The sequence below is a fragment of the Orbicella faveolata genome, unplaced genomic scaffold (genome assembly GCF_042242905.1).
Source record: "Orbicella faveolata isolate gen_17 unplaced genomic scaffold, um_ofav_v1 contig_3, whole genome shotgun sequence".
NCBI classification, from domain to species: Eukaryota; Metazoa; Cnidaria; class Anthozoa; order Scleractinia; family Merulinidae; genus Orbicella; species Orbicella faveolata.
The window spans coordinates 6,567,501-6,583,801 of record NW_028301558.1 but is presented as its reverse complement, the minus strand read 5'-3'; the positions used below and the strand labels follow the sequence as shown (position 1 = coordinate 6,583,801).

Below are 16,301 nucleotides of genomic sequence, written 5' to 3'. Positions count from 1 at the left end.
GCACTTTCCATGCGATCAAAATTCGGAATTTTCGAAACGGTGCCCGGCGGTACGGAAAGTTTCTAAATTATAAATGTCCGGTTTGAATTTCCGGAAATTTCTGGCGGCGAATGGAAAAATATTTTCTGGAAACTCCGGAAAATAGGGTCAACCTCGCGAAGAACACCCAAATTTTCGAAAATTTGCTCCGGGATTTTTCGGTTGAATGGTTTTCATTTCGGAAATTCAGCAATTTTCGGATTCTCCGTAAACTTTCCAAGAACATTTCTGTACCATTTGACACTGTTTTGAAAGTTCTGGAATTCTGGATTGAATGGAAAGCAGCTTAATTTTCCAAAATGTAGACCATTCAAATAGAAATTAAACGCTCTTCATTCTTACCGGGTATGTTACCAACAGTTAAAGGTGGCTCTAGCCCAAAGGATAAAAAGTTAAAAAAATAACTATCCTCAAGAGGTACAAAGGCGGGAGACCTTGCTTTGGCAAAATATAAAGAAAGCACCCCCTTCCCTTCTACCACGTGAAAAACACTGGCGGTGAACTGATTCCCAACCGTGCTGTATTACATTGTAAATAATTATCAGTAAAATTTGCCGATAAATGAGGGTTATTGGTATGAATACGACCTTAGAGACAGACTTTTTTTTTTCTCCCGTGCTCATGACATAAATGACATGTTATTTCGGGCCCCATGAGTCATCTTTTCTTGAATCGACTCAGCAGCGGTTACTCGGGAAGTCACGCAACGCGCATCACTCCAAATTGACGGGCTGTTGGGGAGATTCTTTATTGTCCAGACTTCCGTCCATTTTGGTCACGTGGTTGGCGAATTTCGTAACGGGCAACTATGAGAAAGGAAATGCTATGGAGACTATTCACTCGTACAAACGACAGAGAAGGTAAAACTTGACAACAAGCTCGTAACTATTCTCTTTATTTTTAATCTCATTATAGCCAGCTCTTTCACTAACCATTTAGGCATGCAAAAAAAGGCCTACATCTGAACAAGAACAAAACGAGGCTTAGTAAAAGGAACGCTTGCGCTCTGTTTGATTGCGGACTGATTTTTTCTTGTCCTTTTTTGATAACTAATATTTACACCTAGAAATACTTTTAGAATGGCAGTCTTACATGTAAGACGACTGTCGTAAAACAAATGAAAAACCAACCATAGCAGACGTCAACCGGTACAAAACGCGGGAAAACACGCTTGCACCAAGCCACGCTCCGATTTGTTAAATAGAACAGCATATTGGCTCTGATTGGTTTAGAGCGCTTTTGTGCGTATTTTTAACCAATCACTGAACTACGCAAACGAAAACTAATTGAAAGTAAACTTCACTAATTGTTTTACACAGTCAATCGAAAACTGCACAACAGTTAACTGTCGCTAATATTTGAAAGCAATCCAGGACGAAAGCTTAACAATATAAATGCTCCTAATAAGTTTAACATTCTTTAAACTAGTTTTAAATGCCGAGGACCTCGTATCTTATACTCTTATCTCAAAACCTTGCACCTCGTTCAATAACTGTACAAACAATATCACGACTTAGAAGTCGATAATTAATTTACGAAGTGCAAGCTTATTAGATAAGAACACGGCACTCTAACATTTTGACTTAAATTACTTCAGATTTAAATATCAAAATATAATATAGACATATTCCTTTTCAAAATGATATTTCTTTAAATAATTCTAATCCGCAATATCAAATCTAATACGTGCAAAACGAGTTGGCCAACACTATAAAATTTCTAAAGCGTTCTAAGCTGGAACCAAACCTAAACATCTCCGTGTTGGCAATTATTGTACAAATTTACAAGCAACATGGAATGTTATTCCAATTTTTTGGCAAGGAAGAGTTATGAGTTTCCCCGTCAAGAAAATAAAAATATACAACTGACTTGAGATACAAGCTTTACATGCAAGTGGTAAGCTTTCTTTTTAATAAATAGAAGATTTAACCCTTATAGAAAGAATGATTGAGATGTTGAATAGCCATGCAAATTTTCCATTAAAACAGTATTTCACAATAAATCGATGGAAATAAGAATCAGCTTCTCTGCTGACAACCTGCATTTTCATGGTGTAGTGTACTTGTTAATGATTAACTGAAGCTTTGCAAAGGAGAGAAAAACAGAAATTGAGGAAGCCCGCAACGTTGTCCCCATGATTTTGCTGGAGATAAATTTCCAGATAGCGGTCAGACTGGTCGCCATCTTGGATGTGCCAGCGGAAAAGAACCAGGGATACAACCTCGATCCCAGGGTCCTCCCTCTTTTTCGTTTCACGAGGTAGAGAAACCCTTGGAACGAGGTTGCCAGGGACGAGGTTGGAACTATTTGCGAGCTCTTCACGTGAGACTTTTCCCTATCGTTCTTTTTTAACCCTTTCACTCCAATCTCGGCATCAAAATTCTCCTCCACTGCATTGCGTACATTTTGGTCAACTATCTTTGGGAGGATTCATTTTGTGAAAGAATTATGTCCTTTCGTAGGAAATCGTATCCTCGTGACAGGGAGTCTATTGTCTACCGCGCTCTACTGTTGAACCACAATAACGCAAAACCAACTTTGCCTCCTTTTGATCTTTGATGGGGATGAAAGGGTTAAGACTCCTTTGATGCAGAGGAAAGTGTGCGATCAAAGCAAAGTATCACATTAACTACTCGTGTTTTAAGCCTAAAAGTCTGGTTTAACTGGCGTTTGGTCCCTTCCGTCACTCCCCTTGCGTTACTCTACTTACGTTTCTCCCCTAAGTTACTATCCTTGCGTTACTCCCCTTGCGTTACTCTCCAATGACTTCGTCGTTTGGACTGAAGGTCACAGACGGGGCCAGTCCGTAGATGCGCACGAGTTTCTTGAACTTATCTCCCATGTCATTTACATACTCATAACAATCATCTGTCTCTGAATCCCCCTCAGTATCCCCAAGGGTACTTAGTGAGATGGTAGGAGATCCAGAACCCTCGTAATAAAACCTCTGCATTGCATCCTCTGGCAAGAAATTCCCCGGTGGGGGAGGCACACCTCTGGGGTAGTAAGATCGCGGGGGTTTTCTGGGAGGGAGAGAGTTTCGTTGGATTGGAGGGAATCCATCTTCTACAGCCGCACTGGGAAGATCGCTGTTTGGACGAGACAGCGGATTCTCCATTGCATATGACCCGCTAGAAGAGAATGGGAACTCACCATTTTGTAGCGGTTTTCTACTTTCTTCCTCAGTTTTGTTAGGTCTTTGCAAAGAAGCTCCATTTCCACGTTCCCTTTTAGTGAGACTCCCGTACTTCTCCGGCGATGAAAACCCCTCGGGAGGTGATCTCATGCCCCCCTGTTCTGCATCAGTTAATCCAAACACTTGAGTTAACTTACGAGTCGGACTTGATTCCATTGCTCCATCTCCCCCCTCGGGACTGTGCCTTTCCCCGACTTCTCCCTTGGACGAAGTACGGACGCGCCTGCGCCGTTCTGGAGTTGATACCGCTGACGGCGATGAGTAAGAGTCTGGAGGCTCTTGATCGGACCCATCATGAGAGAACGAACATTGAGCTTCCTGTTTATCAGGTTGGACAGGTTTCTGAACAGGTTTCGCAGCGGGGATTCCATTGCGTTGTCTTGCGTCAGACTCCGTTTTGATCGGGGCCAGAACAACGTAAGGTCCATTGACATCACTGTTGCTTCCGGACAGTTTAAACTTGTTTTGACAAGGGCTGAAATCGTTCGTCTCAAAGGATCTCAAAATATCTCTCACATGACCTTCCTCCTCAAGGTCCTCCTCGCCGCCTCCTTCGATGCGGTAGCTGGCGACGTTGTCGCGTTTAAAGTGATCTTCGTCTACCACGACGTCCATTTTCTTGGGACGGGAGCGGCGAAGGTAAACGATTAAAATGCATACTGACAAAACTAGGGTGACCACCAGTACTGACAAGCCTATGGAACAAATGAAGTGCAGAAAGATTAAACTCTACCAAAAGATACACGTCACATGAAGAGAGGTTTTAGAATGATCAAAACACTTTCCATAAACGCGCCATCGATTCTGAAAAGGGGGAAGGGGAGGATGGTTTGGGATACAGGGAGATCTTAATTTTCCGCGTCCTCAATGATCACCGCTTCTTCACACTTTTTCAAACGCAAAGTACTACGCAATGTTGATAATTTTTATTTCTTCCTCCTGCTACTTTGGGAAACGAACTTCCTGCTCTTACCAACCCTGCCTCTCTCCCCTCCCCTGCCAAAGAAGCTATACAAAAACAACTGTTCACAAGCCCACTAAATGAATAGTTCAAAGAATCAGAGCACAAAAAACTCCCACAGAATTTACGAAAGGACAAGGAGATTACCAACGACTGCTGCATGCAACCTACCAATAATCAATCCGTCTTCAAATCCGACACCAGAATCTTCAGCAACAACCACAGCGCCCTCAACTTCACAGAGCGCGCCCTCAAATGCCAGAGGACATCTGCAGTAGAACTTACTGTTGCCTTTATCATCAACTCCTTCAACACACGTGCCGCCATTTTGACAGGGCCGGGAGGTACACAGGCGAGGCAAGCAGACAAACTTCCGCCAAATGTCTCGACACCATTCCGAGGCTACACACGGGTTGGGTTCACATACGGGACTTGCACTACAGCCTTCAGTAACACCTGAAGAGAAAGACCATTTGCAGTTATGAAGAAGTGATCTGACAGGGGGCTGAGCAAAAACGACATTTGGTATCTGGTTACTTTGCTCACAAGAATCATAGGTCCGCATTGCGTACATGGATATACAAATAAAGCGTTTCTTACCATTAGCTAACAGAGCTGAAGAAGTCGTTTTCTTAAGAATTAAAAGCTACTTACATCAGAGGATTATGAAATAGTTACAAAGATGAATAAATAAAAAACGCTAACGAGCTCTGAGTATAGGGCGTAGTTGAATACTGTATTTCACTAGTAATGAGGGCAAACACGAACAGTGCACGAGGACCTTTTTAGAGGATAAATAAGCCACTTGCGCATCAACCTATATGTACAATCAACTCTCTTGATGTGGACACCACCATACGGCGGATCCCGGCCGAATTTACTTGCCAGAATGTAACTACACTCTCCTCAAGGTGGATACCTCTCTTAACCAGACAGCTAAAACCGGTCCCAATAATATCTGTTTAAATATCTATTTCAAAGAGTTAGCTCTATGTACTTTTTTCACGTAAAAAAGACCTTGCTCCGCAAGTGGGGGATAAGCCAGTTCTTGTTAATCGTTATCTACTCTGAAAAATTGTTGCTAACAGTTGGGGCAAATACATAAATATATATAAAAAACGTTATTCACCGTACCTATGGACCGTGCATTGCCAATATCACTTGTTCCATTATAGTAATACAGCAGATGACCGTTAAATCTCACATCATTAATGCAGCCAACAAAATCATTTTTCTTGTCACGGCGGTGGCGTGACAAAGTAGGCGAGTTTAGTCCTCCGATAAAGGTCCTTGTAGGATCCAGAACAAAGAGTGTGTGTTCTGCGCCGAGATATTCTGAAAAATGTTTAACAAAAACAATTATGGTCAGAGGAAAACGCCTTTTCAAAGAGTTTTAGAAGCGTTGAGTGACGTTCTAACAGTAGGTAAGAACTTGCAATCTGATAACCTTGGGAAGAATCGGTGACAAAGATTGCGTGACACCATACCTGTCACAGAATATCCATCGCCATCACTGTCCACCGAGAGCGTGACCTGTGTTCTCTCCCTCACCACGCTTATATTGTGCCACTGACCGTTGCCCACGTTCACACCAGTCAGCTGTACTACTGCAGAAGACCGGCTTTCGAGTCCAAGCGTGTAGGTGACAATCAGCTCACTCTCCCCATCCCCGTCAGTATCATATGGTAAAACCTAACCAGGGAAGAGAGAGGTGAAAATTACGACCTATTTTAGAGCTTCGAAAACCAGAAATGTGGTCCTCTAGTTTCAAATATTGAAGATAATTTTTTTAAATTAACATCCATTTTATGGCATTCCGACCATTAAATTACAGAGCATGCGCATACGAGTTACCTCTAGCAAACTAAACCGTCCTTCTTCACTTCCACCATTGAACATCAGCACACCACCGTCAGGGTCACGTGTTCGGATCTGCATTTGGATCTTAGTCTCCCGCGGGTCATAATCGAACTTGTGCAGGTGAAAAAGGTACTGGGTAAAACTGCCGTCCGCGTAGGTCAAGGTACGGGTTCCTAAAAAAATAATTAGTAATTAACAGGATGACTGAATTAAAAGAACGCAGACATGAAGACAAAGAAACACTTGAACGTCGTAAAAAGGTGATTAAAAGTAAGTGTTTGTTGCATGAATAGGACGGAAGTTATTTTGAAAGACGACACCTTTACTTCAAAAAAAAAAAACTTCGATTGACCTCTAGAAGGGAGAATTGTGGTAAACCTATGTTTGTTCCTCTGCTTATCTCTTTAGAGCTGTAAAAGCAGCAAAAACAAAAATCAAAGTACAAAATAACTTCTAAGACGAAAAATGCGCGGGAAAAGTCGCGTTAACCAACTCATTGGCCTCTAAACCTTATTGGAAATAAAAACAAGTTATTGCTGTGTAGCAATTTGAGTTGAATGCTTCAGTTTAAGTTAACAAGAAGTGCTTAATGGTATTTTAGAGACATTTCGGGGAAAACCCCTTCATCAGTCGTAAATGAAGCATTGATTGCTCAATCTGATTGGCCGAAGGGATAAAACATTTGCATTGATTGGCTAACTACCCAGCACGTACCATTTCAATCACCAACTATGCACACGCACACACACCCACCACAGTAACCACGTGACTACTTTCGAACACTTCTAGATTCGGACTTACTTTGGCCACACGTAGGACCAGAGAAGCCGAAAGGGCAAGAGCAGGAGTAGCCAGTCCACGAAGGAACACATTTGGAAAGGGAGTCGCACTGGTGGCCCCTGCAGTGTTGGTCCACCATGAGACATCCCTCCTTGGTGCCATTGCTGTGGGACGGCGTCTTGAGATCGTAGTAAGTTCCCTGACTGATCACATTACGAATACAACCTTTGTAACTCGTCACTGAGAGTTTAGGGTACAGAAGATTTGTACTGGATATACCGCCGAGCTGTAAGGGACTATTTAAATTCAAAAACCTGAAAAAAAAAATAAAAGAAACGTTGGAGTTTAACATCCGTCTGCCACTATAAAAGCTTCATGTGAGAATGACGAATTGCACAGTTAAGAACGATTCCAGGTAACCTTTAGGCAAGGAAAGTGAGCGAGACGAGGAAAGCTCCACAACCGCAGAGAAAGAGCGAACCATGTAATGAAAAAGAAACGCATTCAAACGGCTTGAAAAACATCTAGGAAACAAAATAATGCTAGGAAAGTTAAAATCCCCAAGAAAAATAGCCCACCACAGGGCTGCTATTTCCTAACATTTCCAGATACACTGAAGACCAAGTGCTCGCCACAAGCAGTGTTACGCTGTAGTAAAGCTTTATTCTCACTTGTTATTATCACCACGCATTCTTGCCGTGGACGAGCATTGAGACATGTCTTCCACAGCTCTGCGCCTCCTTCCTTCCATCACTGGCGCTCCTTTACACTTGTCCACTGTGACTCGCACAAACTGAGAAAAAAAAATCTTCGTTAAATTTAAATCAGTTTGAGGCTTTCTCCAACTGAGGTGAGACAGGTGAAATAACTCGCGAACGTACAGCATAAACTTAAGAAGTAACACAGCAGAATCTTGTCTCTCTCCGGCTATTTTCTTGTATTCATCGTGTGTTTCTCTTCTCTGCTCCACCGCAACATTGAAAGGCTAGGCAAAGCTACGTTCTCAAGTTTTGGTTCTTTTTACCAGTCACGCAATCTCTTTTGTCAGCAAAAATTGCGAGAGAGAACCCTTTCCTCAAAATAGGCTGAAGCCGCGATTTTCGTTAGAAAAGTTGCTAAGCAACATGTCTGGTGTCACGATAACTTGATAGCTTCTGGAATGATTAGAGAACAACAAATCAAGCCCTGGCCAAACGCACTTACGTAGGGACTTCTGTTGGGTGGCCAGTCGGACTTGCAAGTTTCATCGTTAAGTACACGCAAGTCGCAAAAAACCTATTTCAAGGCTACATATTCTGTACTTCATTGGCTAATAGGTTACTACAACAACGAATGGACGTCACTCAAACGAAACGGTAAAAAGCTTGCGTCAACTTGCGTGCAAATTTGATCTCGACCAAAGTGAGCGCAAGTCAACGCAAGTACACGCAAGGCCTCGGCAAACAGAGTCGCAAGTAGACCCAAGTTTTCAACTTGCGTCTACCTGCGATTCCGTTTGGCCAGTGTTTTAGTCATTTGCCATCCGTCGCATTCTTCATCAACTAAGTAAACCCTCATGTTGAGCTTTATATCAATTTAAAAACAATTTTGAACATGTCAAAAATAAATGAATACATCGCGTCATGTTAAGATGGTTTTTTACCGTTCTGTTCCTGTAAACCTCCACATGGTGCCATTCACCGTCATTCAGAGCCATACCACCAGTAACACCAACGCGCACCACATCGTTACGATCCCCAAGGGACATGGACACGAGGATCTTGCCGCCGGCCAGCTCTACTGCGATAAAATCGTGCACGTCCCCCTCCCGCACGGGAGAGGTTGGACCTCCATATAACAGCAGCCCGTTTGTCTCTCGCGACGCGAACTCTAATGAGAGGGAGCCAACGCTGCACTGCTGAGGCGGCGGCAGCCACAGCCACTCGCCAGGTTCAAAGCTCCGCGTGGTAAATTCACAGTTAGGTCCATCGAAGCCCATCAAACATCGACAAACATGTCCTAATAAGAATTATGTTTACAGAACGAAAAATTACAAATTTCTATTTTACTGAAAGCTTTGATTATGTCTGATAATTGTCACTTTTTTCTCTGTTTCCAATGTTGTTTTTGTTCACGACGATGAAGTTAAGTTATACCTTGAATTCTCAAGTCAACGTTGCTCAGTTCAGTTTCGCAGTTAAAACAGAAGTCTGTTCAAAGCTAAAAGAATGGCGCCTTTAAAAAATCAAGATTTCAAACTTTCCCAATCTTAACCATCCATTTTTACCTCTCGTGTTATTCTACCTAAGGAATATATCATTGCTGTTTTGCTTTAAAGTCGAGTTAATTTTTGCACAAACTGATTTAATATACCATGACACAACTCCCCTTTCGTAATTTTGCCCTTCACTGTTTCTCGTTGTTAACTCAGTTTGCATGTGAGCGTTATTTCTAACACACAAATTGTAAAAATCGTCTAATTGCTTCAAGAAATTTTATCCATGTTCTTTGCACGGAGCTCGTAATTAATGAAGAAACGTAAAATTCTCGGAGCACAGTGTAAGACTGACCTTCAGGTATGACTTGACAAGTGCCTCCATTCAAACACGGGTTTGATTCACAGCCCGGCCTCTCTACTTGTTCCTCATCACAATCGTCGCACCGCGCTGTCAGGATAGCCACAATCGACGCAAACGATGTCCCCTTCACAGAAATAACTTCCACTTCTCCATTGGCGATTAAAACATTCGCACATCCACCTGATTCGCAAGGCTCGTGCAGGCATTCATCCACGCCTACGATCAACACATCCACATCAAAATCTTCCAAAGCTTTGGCCAAACTAGGCCTGTTGTTCTTCAGGATAGCGGTCATCCTCTCTGGAGCATAGTAAGGGCTGCCATGCGCAGCAAAGTGCACGTCGATGGCTCTAAAATTCTTCGGTGCGCCCTGCACGCTGAACAGATCCACGTTGTCTTCATTTGTGTTAAGAATACTCGCCACTGACTCCTTAAATCTTGGCATAACGGTTGTAATGAAGCCTTCGCGCGAAATACCGCCAAGTCTTACAGCCATGCTGTTGCGAACAGCTTCGGCAGACACTTCTTTGACTTTGATAAACACGGAGCAAATTACCGATGTGAACGAGCTGTTAAAATCCGAAACTCTGGCCGTCAAAAAGTAATCTCCCTTGGGAGGATTCGGTCGGCTTATGATCATTCCCGTCTTTCGTTCAATCGTGAAGTATCCGGAGCTGTTTGCTAACACTTCGTAGAACCTCGCGTCGTCGGTGTCCTTATCGACGACGTAAACCTTTCCCACCCTCCCCCCGGGAAATTTCCCCTGGTATGAATTGAGCTCGAGGTTCAACGTGCCCGTGGAATGCTGATGGTCATTATCATCTAATATGTGCACATAGAGGAAAGTCTCGGAGTGTTGCCGGGGAGTTCCGCTATCTCTCGCTCGTATTCCCAGCATATACGACGCGCGCTTCTCTCTGTCAAAAGAGGCTCTCGTAAAGAACTCACCCGTTTTGTTGTCGAGCTTAAAGAAGCCTTCGTCGTTGCCACTGGAGATTTCAAAAAAGAACGGACCTCCGTTCGGAGGGTCAAGATCCGGGTCATCAACGCTAATTTTTCCAATGGACTGGGAGGGTGCGGTGTTTTCTTTGACGCTGAAGTGAAACATTGAGGGGTGGAAGGTGGGGCCGTTGTCATTCACGTCGACTAAGGTGATTTTGACCGACGCGTGACCGTACAAAGGAGGCGTCGCTAAAAAAGACAAATAATAGTATTAATGATATCAATGAGAAAGTTACTTCGTTGCGTTTGGCTGAGAGCAGGCCAATTTATCGTTATTTTTAATTTGCATTGCAGTCCAAGTTAACGCGTGCGTGTTCGTAATTTTCTCAGACAGACATATAGTAATCGAATGAGAGCTCGAGCAATTAAGAATTTACATTACAGGCCTAAAGGCTCGTGCAATTTTGAGAGAATTTTCAAATATCACTCATAGTGTAAATCTCTAATTGGGATTACCTGTAGTAATTCACTAAATTGTATTTATTTTGGCGCTTGTTTCTATCTCTATACCACAGCACCTTAGCCAAACAGTTTCGTCCACACACCTGTATTCGTGGCTCTAACAGTAAGCAGATAAACTGCGCGGGTCTCCCGATCCAGCTTACGGTGAACGTACAACTTGCCATAGTCCGGGTCGATACGAAACTGTCCCTCGGGATCACCCTCGTAAATTGAGAATTTGAAGTCTTGGTTGCTGCCCGTATCCGAATCTGTGGCGGTAACCTGCAGGAGAAACACCTCCGGGATAACATCCTCCCGGACTTTTGCCGCGTACGATACCGGGTTGAATACCGGGGGGTTGTCGTTATAATCCTGAATGGATATCACTACTTCCGCTTTGTCACTGAAGAACGGAGCACTGGAGTCACGCACCTAAAACAGGATCAGACCAAAATAAATTTGACAATGATTGGTCTTTTTATCGCGGGCGAGGCACGGTGGCCTCATAGTTTGTGCGTTCGTCTCGTGATCGAGCGGTCCGGGTTCGAGCCCTGGCCGGCGTTATTGTGTTGTGTTCTTGGGCAAGACACTTTACTCTCACAGTGCCATTCTCTACCCAGGTGTATAAATGGGTACCAACCAATTTAATGCTGGGGTTAGCCCCGTGATGGACTAGCATCCCATCCAGGGGGGAGTAGAAATACTCCTAGTCGCTTCATGCTACAGAAACCGGGATAAGCTCCGGCCTGATAGGCCACTTGGCTCGTTTGCAGACTTTACAATTTTATCGTGGGCGAGCTTTTTTATATTTGCGCAATGCTATTGTAGAACTAGAACGGTCCAGTGAAACTTTCGTCTTTCGAAAAGTTTGAATCCAGATTACAAATGTACAAGATACGTCTTTACTTGCGTTATACCTGTAAGTACATTACAGACATTCACGCCGTGTACTTCGCCAATTCCAGGGCACGAGATTACGGACTATACCCCGACTAAACTTAACGTAGGTAACGTCTGCGTTTGAGCCTAGTGACGCAAAAGGCCGACGCTTATTTCAGGGTTCCGATGCATGAAGAGACTAAAAGTATTTCTACTCCCGCTGGGTGGGATGCTAATCCATCGCAGGGTAATTCCCCCCCCCCCCCCCCCCCGCCAGCATTTAATTCGCAGGTACCCATTTATACACCTGGATTGAAAGAGGCACTGTAATAGTAAAGTGTCTTGCCCAAGAACACAACATAATGACACCGGCCAGGTCTCGAGCCCAGACCGCTCGAGTCAACCGCTGACTCTTAGGCCACTGCACCTCATACACACTAAACTACAACTCTATCAAAAATTATGTCACTTACTTGGACTGTCAATTTGTATTCCTTGTCACTCTCGTAATCCAAGCTCCTGGCCACTTGAAGTACCCCCGTGTCCTCCACAATGCGGAACATTCTCCTACCGTCCCCCATCCCCTGAGTCCCTCCTTGTATAATACTATAACGTAACCTCGCATTGATACCAATGTCTTCATCAGTGGCCTTCAGCCTCATCACAGATGAATCAATAGAAGCGTTCTCGAACACGCTGGCGAGAAACACCTTGTCTACAAACCGAGGTGGGTGGTCATTATCATCGGTGACCCTGACCATAACCTCCACTTGACCCCAGAGCGCCGGCCGACCTCGATCCGTAGCGTTGACAACCAGTCGGTATCTGTCGTTTTCTTCTCGGTCAAGCTTCGCGCGCGTCGAGATAACGCCCGAGTCGCGATCGATTGTAAAGTTGCCATCTGAATCTTCGATGAGTTGGTAAGTCATGACAGCGTTTCCGTTCTCGTTCGAGTCGTCCTTGTCGACCGCCGACATGACCATGACGCGTGTACCGGGCAACTGGTTTTCTTTCACGCTTCCTTCGTACGCATCATCTGGGAACTGCGGCGGGTTATCATTTATGTCCCGGATCCAGACCACTACATCACAGGACCCAGTCCTCCTGGACTCTGCACCGGGATTGTCGGTAGCGAACGCAAGAAAATCATATCGTGCTTTTAATTCTCGGTCCAATGGCTTTATAGTTTTCATGACTCCTGTTATCGGATCGATTTCAAACGCATCTGTGCCCTGACCACCGATTGAAAAAGTGAACTCTCCGCCTAGTCCCAGGTCCTCATCTGCCGCCGACAGGGTTGCAACGGTGCTTCCCGCAGGCCGGTTTTCGTAAACATAAGCTACATACGTGTGGTTGGAGAACACGGGATTGTTATCATTAACATCGTTAACGTGTATGTTCACCACAGCAGTAACGGAATTTTTCCCGTCCTGCGCTCTTATTTTGAGCTTGTAGAAGTCCTGCGTTTCGCGATCTAAAGAGCTAGCGACAACGATCTGGCCAAGATCTTTGTTTATTTCAAATGCCGCTCTGGTATTTCCCGCTACGATGTAATAGTTTACCACAGCGTTGTTTCCAATGTCATCATCTCTTGCCGATACCTGTAACACGCCTGTGCCGCTAGCCGCGTCCTCAAACACGCTTGCATTGTACACAAGCTGCTCAAAGACTGGGGCGTTGTCGTTCTGATCGCTGATAATGACATTTACAAGACAGCTCGACCATTTGGGAAATTTACCGTGGTCACGTGCTTCCACGACCAAATTGTAGCGCCCAGTTCGCTCGCGATCAAACACTTTCTTGGTAGAGATAAGTCCTGTCAAGGGATCCAGATCAAACGAGTCGTATATCAAAGGCTTCGTAGATCCGCTGAACTTGTATTTGACTCGTCCGTTCTCGCCCTTGTCGGGATCCTTGGCTTTCACCTCTAATACAGAGCTTCCGATTGGTGCGTTCTCGGCAACTTGGCCTTCATACTTTGAGACCGGAAATTCAGGCGGTGAATCATTCACGTCCTCCACGAGAATCTCCAGCCGCGTGAACGACAAGAGCGGAGGATCCTGGGTGTCCTGTGCTTGGATATGCACCGTGTAGTTTGGCGCTAGCTCGTAATCAAGAGGGTGCTTCGTCTTCACTATCCCTTGCAACGGGTCGATGTGAACTGGCTGAGGAAAATTCACAATTGTGTAAAAAATCATATTATTGGGATCCGGGCTTGTGGCCTGCACGCGCGTAATGATGTGTCCTTGCTGCGCATCCTCGCGCACACGCGCGGTGTACACGTTCTGCGTGAATTTTGGCGGGTCTTTTCCAACTTTGTACACGCTAATGAAGACGGCTGCTTTAGAAGATTGTGGTGGGTCGCCATTATCTCGGGCAATCACAGCAAATTGATATTTCGAAGATGTCAGTGCGCTTTTGGTGGTTATAACCCCCGTGGTGTTAGAAATCGAGAATTGGTCATTAGGCGTTTCAAAGGAGTATGTTATCAGTGAATTGCTCCCAGCGTCCTTGTCAGTAGCGCTAACATAAAGTACAATGTTCCCCTTTTCGAGGTCCTCTTTAATGTTAGTCCTAAATGGCGTGTTACTAAACACGGGTGCATTGTCATTCACATCATCAATCTGGATCTCTACTTGGCAAAATCCCATCAGCCTCTCGGCTTCTTTGCGGTTGGGTCCACCATCCCTTCCCGTGATCCTTATCTGGTAGGATCGCTTCTCTTCCCTGTCGAACATCATAGCTGTGGTCACCAGGCCTGAGGTGCCGTTGATTTTGAAGTACGGTATGCCGATAGTCGGTCGCTCGATGTGGTAATTGACTTGGCCGTTCTCGCCCATATCGCCATCTTCGGCGCTAACCTGGAATTCAAAAGAAACAACCGCGATTACAATGTGGAGCACAGATACCTTCGGAATAATAAGACCCCTTACGCGTAGGCCATGCCACTGACTAAGCTTCTGATAAAAGTTACAACTTGAACGTTCTGTGATATCTATACGAAGCATCAGCATTGTAATAATGGTTCTCCCCGAAAACCATAGTTGCGATTGCTGAGAGCGAGATGACGTGCGGGCGGACGGACGGAAGGACGGACTGGCCCACTGACTGCCTGAATCCCTGAATGCCTGACTGCCAAACTTAGTGCTTCCCTGACCGACCGACTGAATGCCAAGCTTGTAAAAAAGGAGGGAGCATACAAATAACAGGAATCTACCTTGTAATACAACAGCAACATTGGTATGCAACAAACCTGAATAACTGGAGAGCCTGGGGGAAGGTTTTCTGCAATGATTGGCCGATACTTGTCACAGTCTCTAAACACTGGTTTGTGATTGTTGATGTCCTGAATGGCCACAACTAGCACAGCCTGGCTGCTGTGTAGGCCGTCCGAGGCACTGATATTAAGGACGTAGTACGGACCTACAAGATTGGGTTCCCTGTGCTTCACTAATCGGACTACTCCTGTTCGGCTGTCAATCACAAAGTTACTGCTGTTATCACCAGACATGATGCTGTAGGAGACTGGATCGAGATCCAAGTCGCTTGCTTGAACTGAAAGGAAAATCAAATGAACTTGATACATCTTTTAAGTCTAGGCAAGAAAAAATCGCACTCCAAAACACCTGTCATATCAAGAACTATATTTTAATTTCTTACAACCTCAACCCGAGCTTTATTTTCAGATAAACAACCGTACACTCTCATTTTTTAAATTTAAACTTTCTTAATTTGAAGATGCCTCAGAATTTTTCACTTTCACCCACATTTAATAAGCGTTTCACACAAAACATTTAAGAGTCCCTGTCCATGAATATGGAAAATAACTCGGCAAGGGTCGAAAATTCGATTTCGCTCATATTTTTACGGTAGATAGGCTAGAGCATGACAAAAACTACTGGATAGTTTTTTTTGGCAAAATATCCTTTTATTTCAAAGAAATATGCAAATTAAAAAATTCCGTTAAAATCGTCATTTGACGCACCATTTTATTAAACAAGTTTGAGAGCCTCGCATGCAAAACCACATCATTCTTCCGTCTTTAAAACACTCAAATATTTTTGTGCAATGTTTAATTGTGTACTTGTTTAATTGTGAAAAGTCTAAACTGGTGAGTAAAAAGTTCTGGCGAAGACTCGTTAAGACTCCCCCCCCACTAACTGCCCCTGGGTCTCCGAGGTTGACGTCTATAATGATTGTCTTGAATTGACTCCATGTTCACTAAGAAATTTATAACCCGATGGTGAAAAAATATTCAAGGTACACCAAACTCTATTAAAGTGCCTATGAAGTAAAAAATAATTGATGTTGATTTGAAAAGCTTTTCAAAGTAAAGAAGAATGGCGTTTTACTTTTTGGAATATCTTTTTTCGTTTTAGAGATATTTACGTTTTTGTATTATATGCGATGACGTCATAGGTGGTTCCACTAAAACAGTTCAACACTCAATCAAGAATATCTCTAGAAATATTAAAGCAGTGTTCTTTAAACTTGGCACCAGAAATGCACATCACAAAAGAAACAAAACGACATCCGTCGCGCCGTCGCCATGACAACAATTATGCCACTGGTCCTGTTTTAATTA

The 16,301-nt window shown here is 44.0% G+C and overlaps 1 protein-coding gene across 1 annotated transcript in view; it reads right to left on the bottom strand.

Moving 5' to 3' along the window:
* Positions 1-918: 918 nt before the first annotated feature.
* The window catches only part of LOC110059709 (protocadherin-like protein), a 38,830-nt gene continuing 23,447 nt past the window's right edge, over positions 919-16,301 (bottom strand). Inside the window, exons 8-19 of the mRNA XM_020766434.2 lie at positions 14,970-15,271; positions 12,190-14,577; positions 10,942-11,269; positions 9,386-10,585; positions 8,479-8,834; positions 7,508-7,629; positions 6,858-7,150; positions 6,051-6,229; positions 5,684-5,888; positions 5,331-5,531; positions 4,368-4,652; positions 919-3,930 (exon numbers count right to left, since the gene is read on the bottom strand). Of these exons, the coding sequence (XP_020622093.2) occupies positions 2,792-3,930; positions 4,368-4,652; positions 5,331-5,531; positions 5,684-5,888; positions 6,051-6,229; positions 6,858-7,150; positions 7,508-7,629; positions 8,479-8,834; positions 9,386-10,585; positions 10,942-11,269; positions 12,190-14,577; positions 14,970-15,271 (6,998 nt within the window). The 3' untranslated portion in view covers positions 919-2,791. The remainder of the gene's footprint in view (positions 3,931-4,367; positions 4,653-5,330; positions 5,532-5,683; positions 5,889-6,050; positions 6,230-6,857; positions 7,151-7,507; positions 7,630-8,478; positions 8,835-9,385; positions 10,586-10,941; positions 11,270-12,189; positions 14,578-14,969; positions 15,272-16,301) is intronic.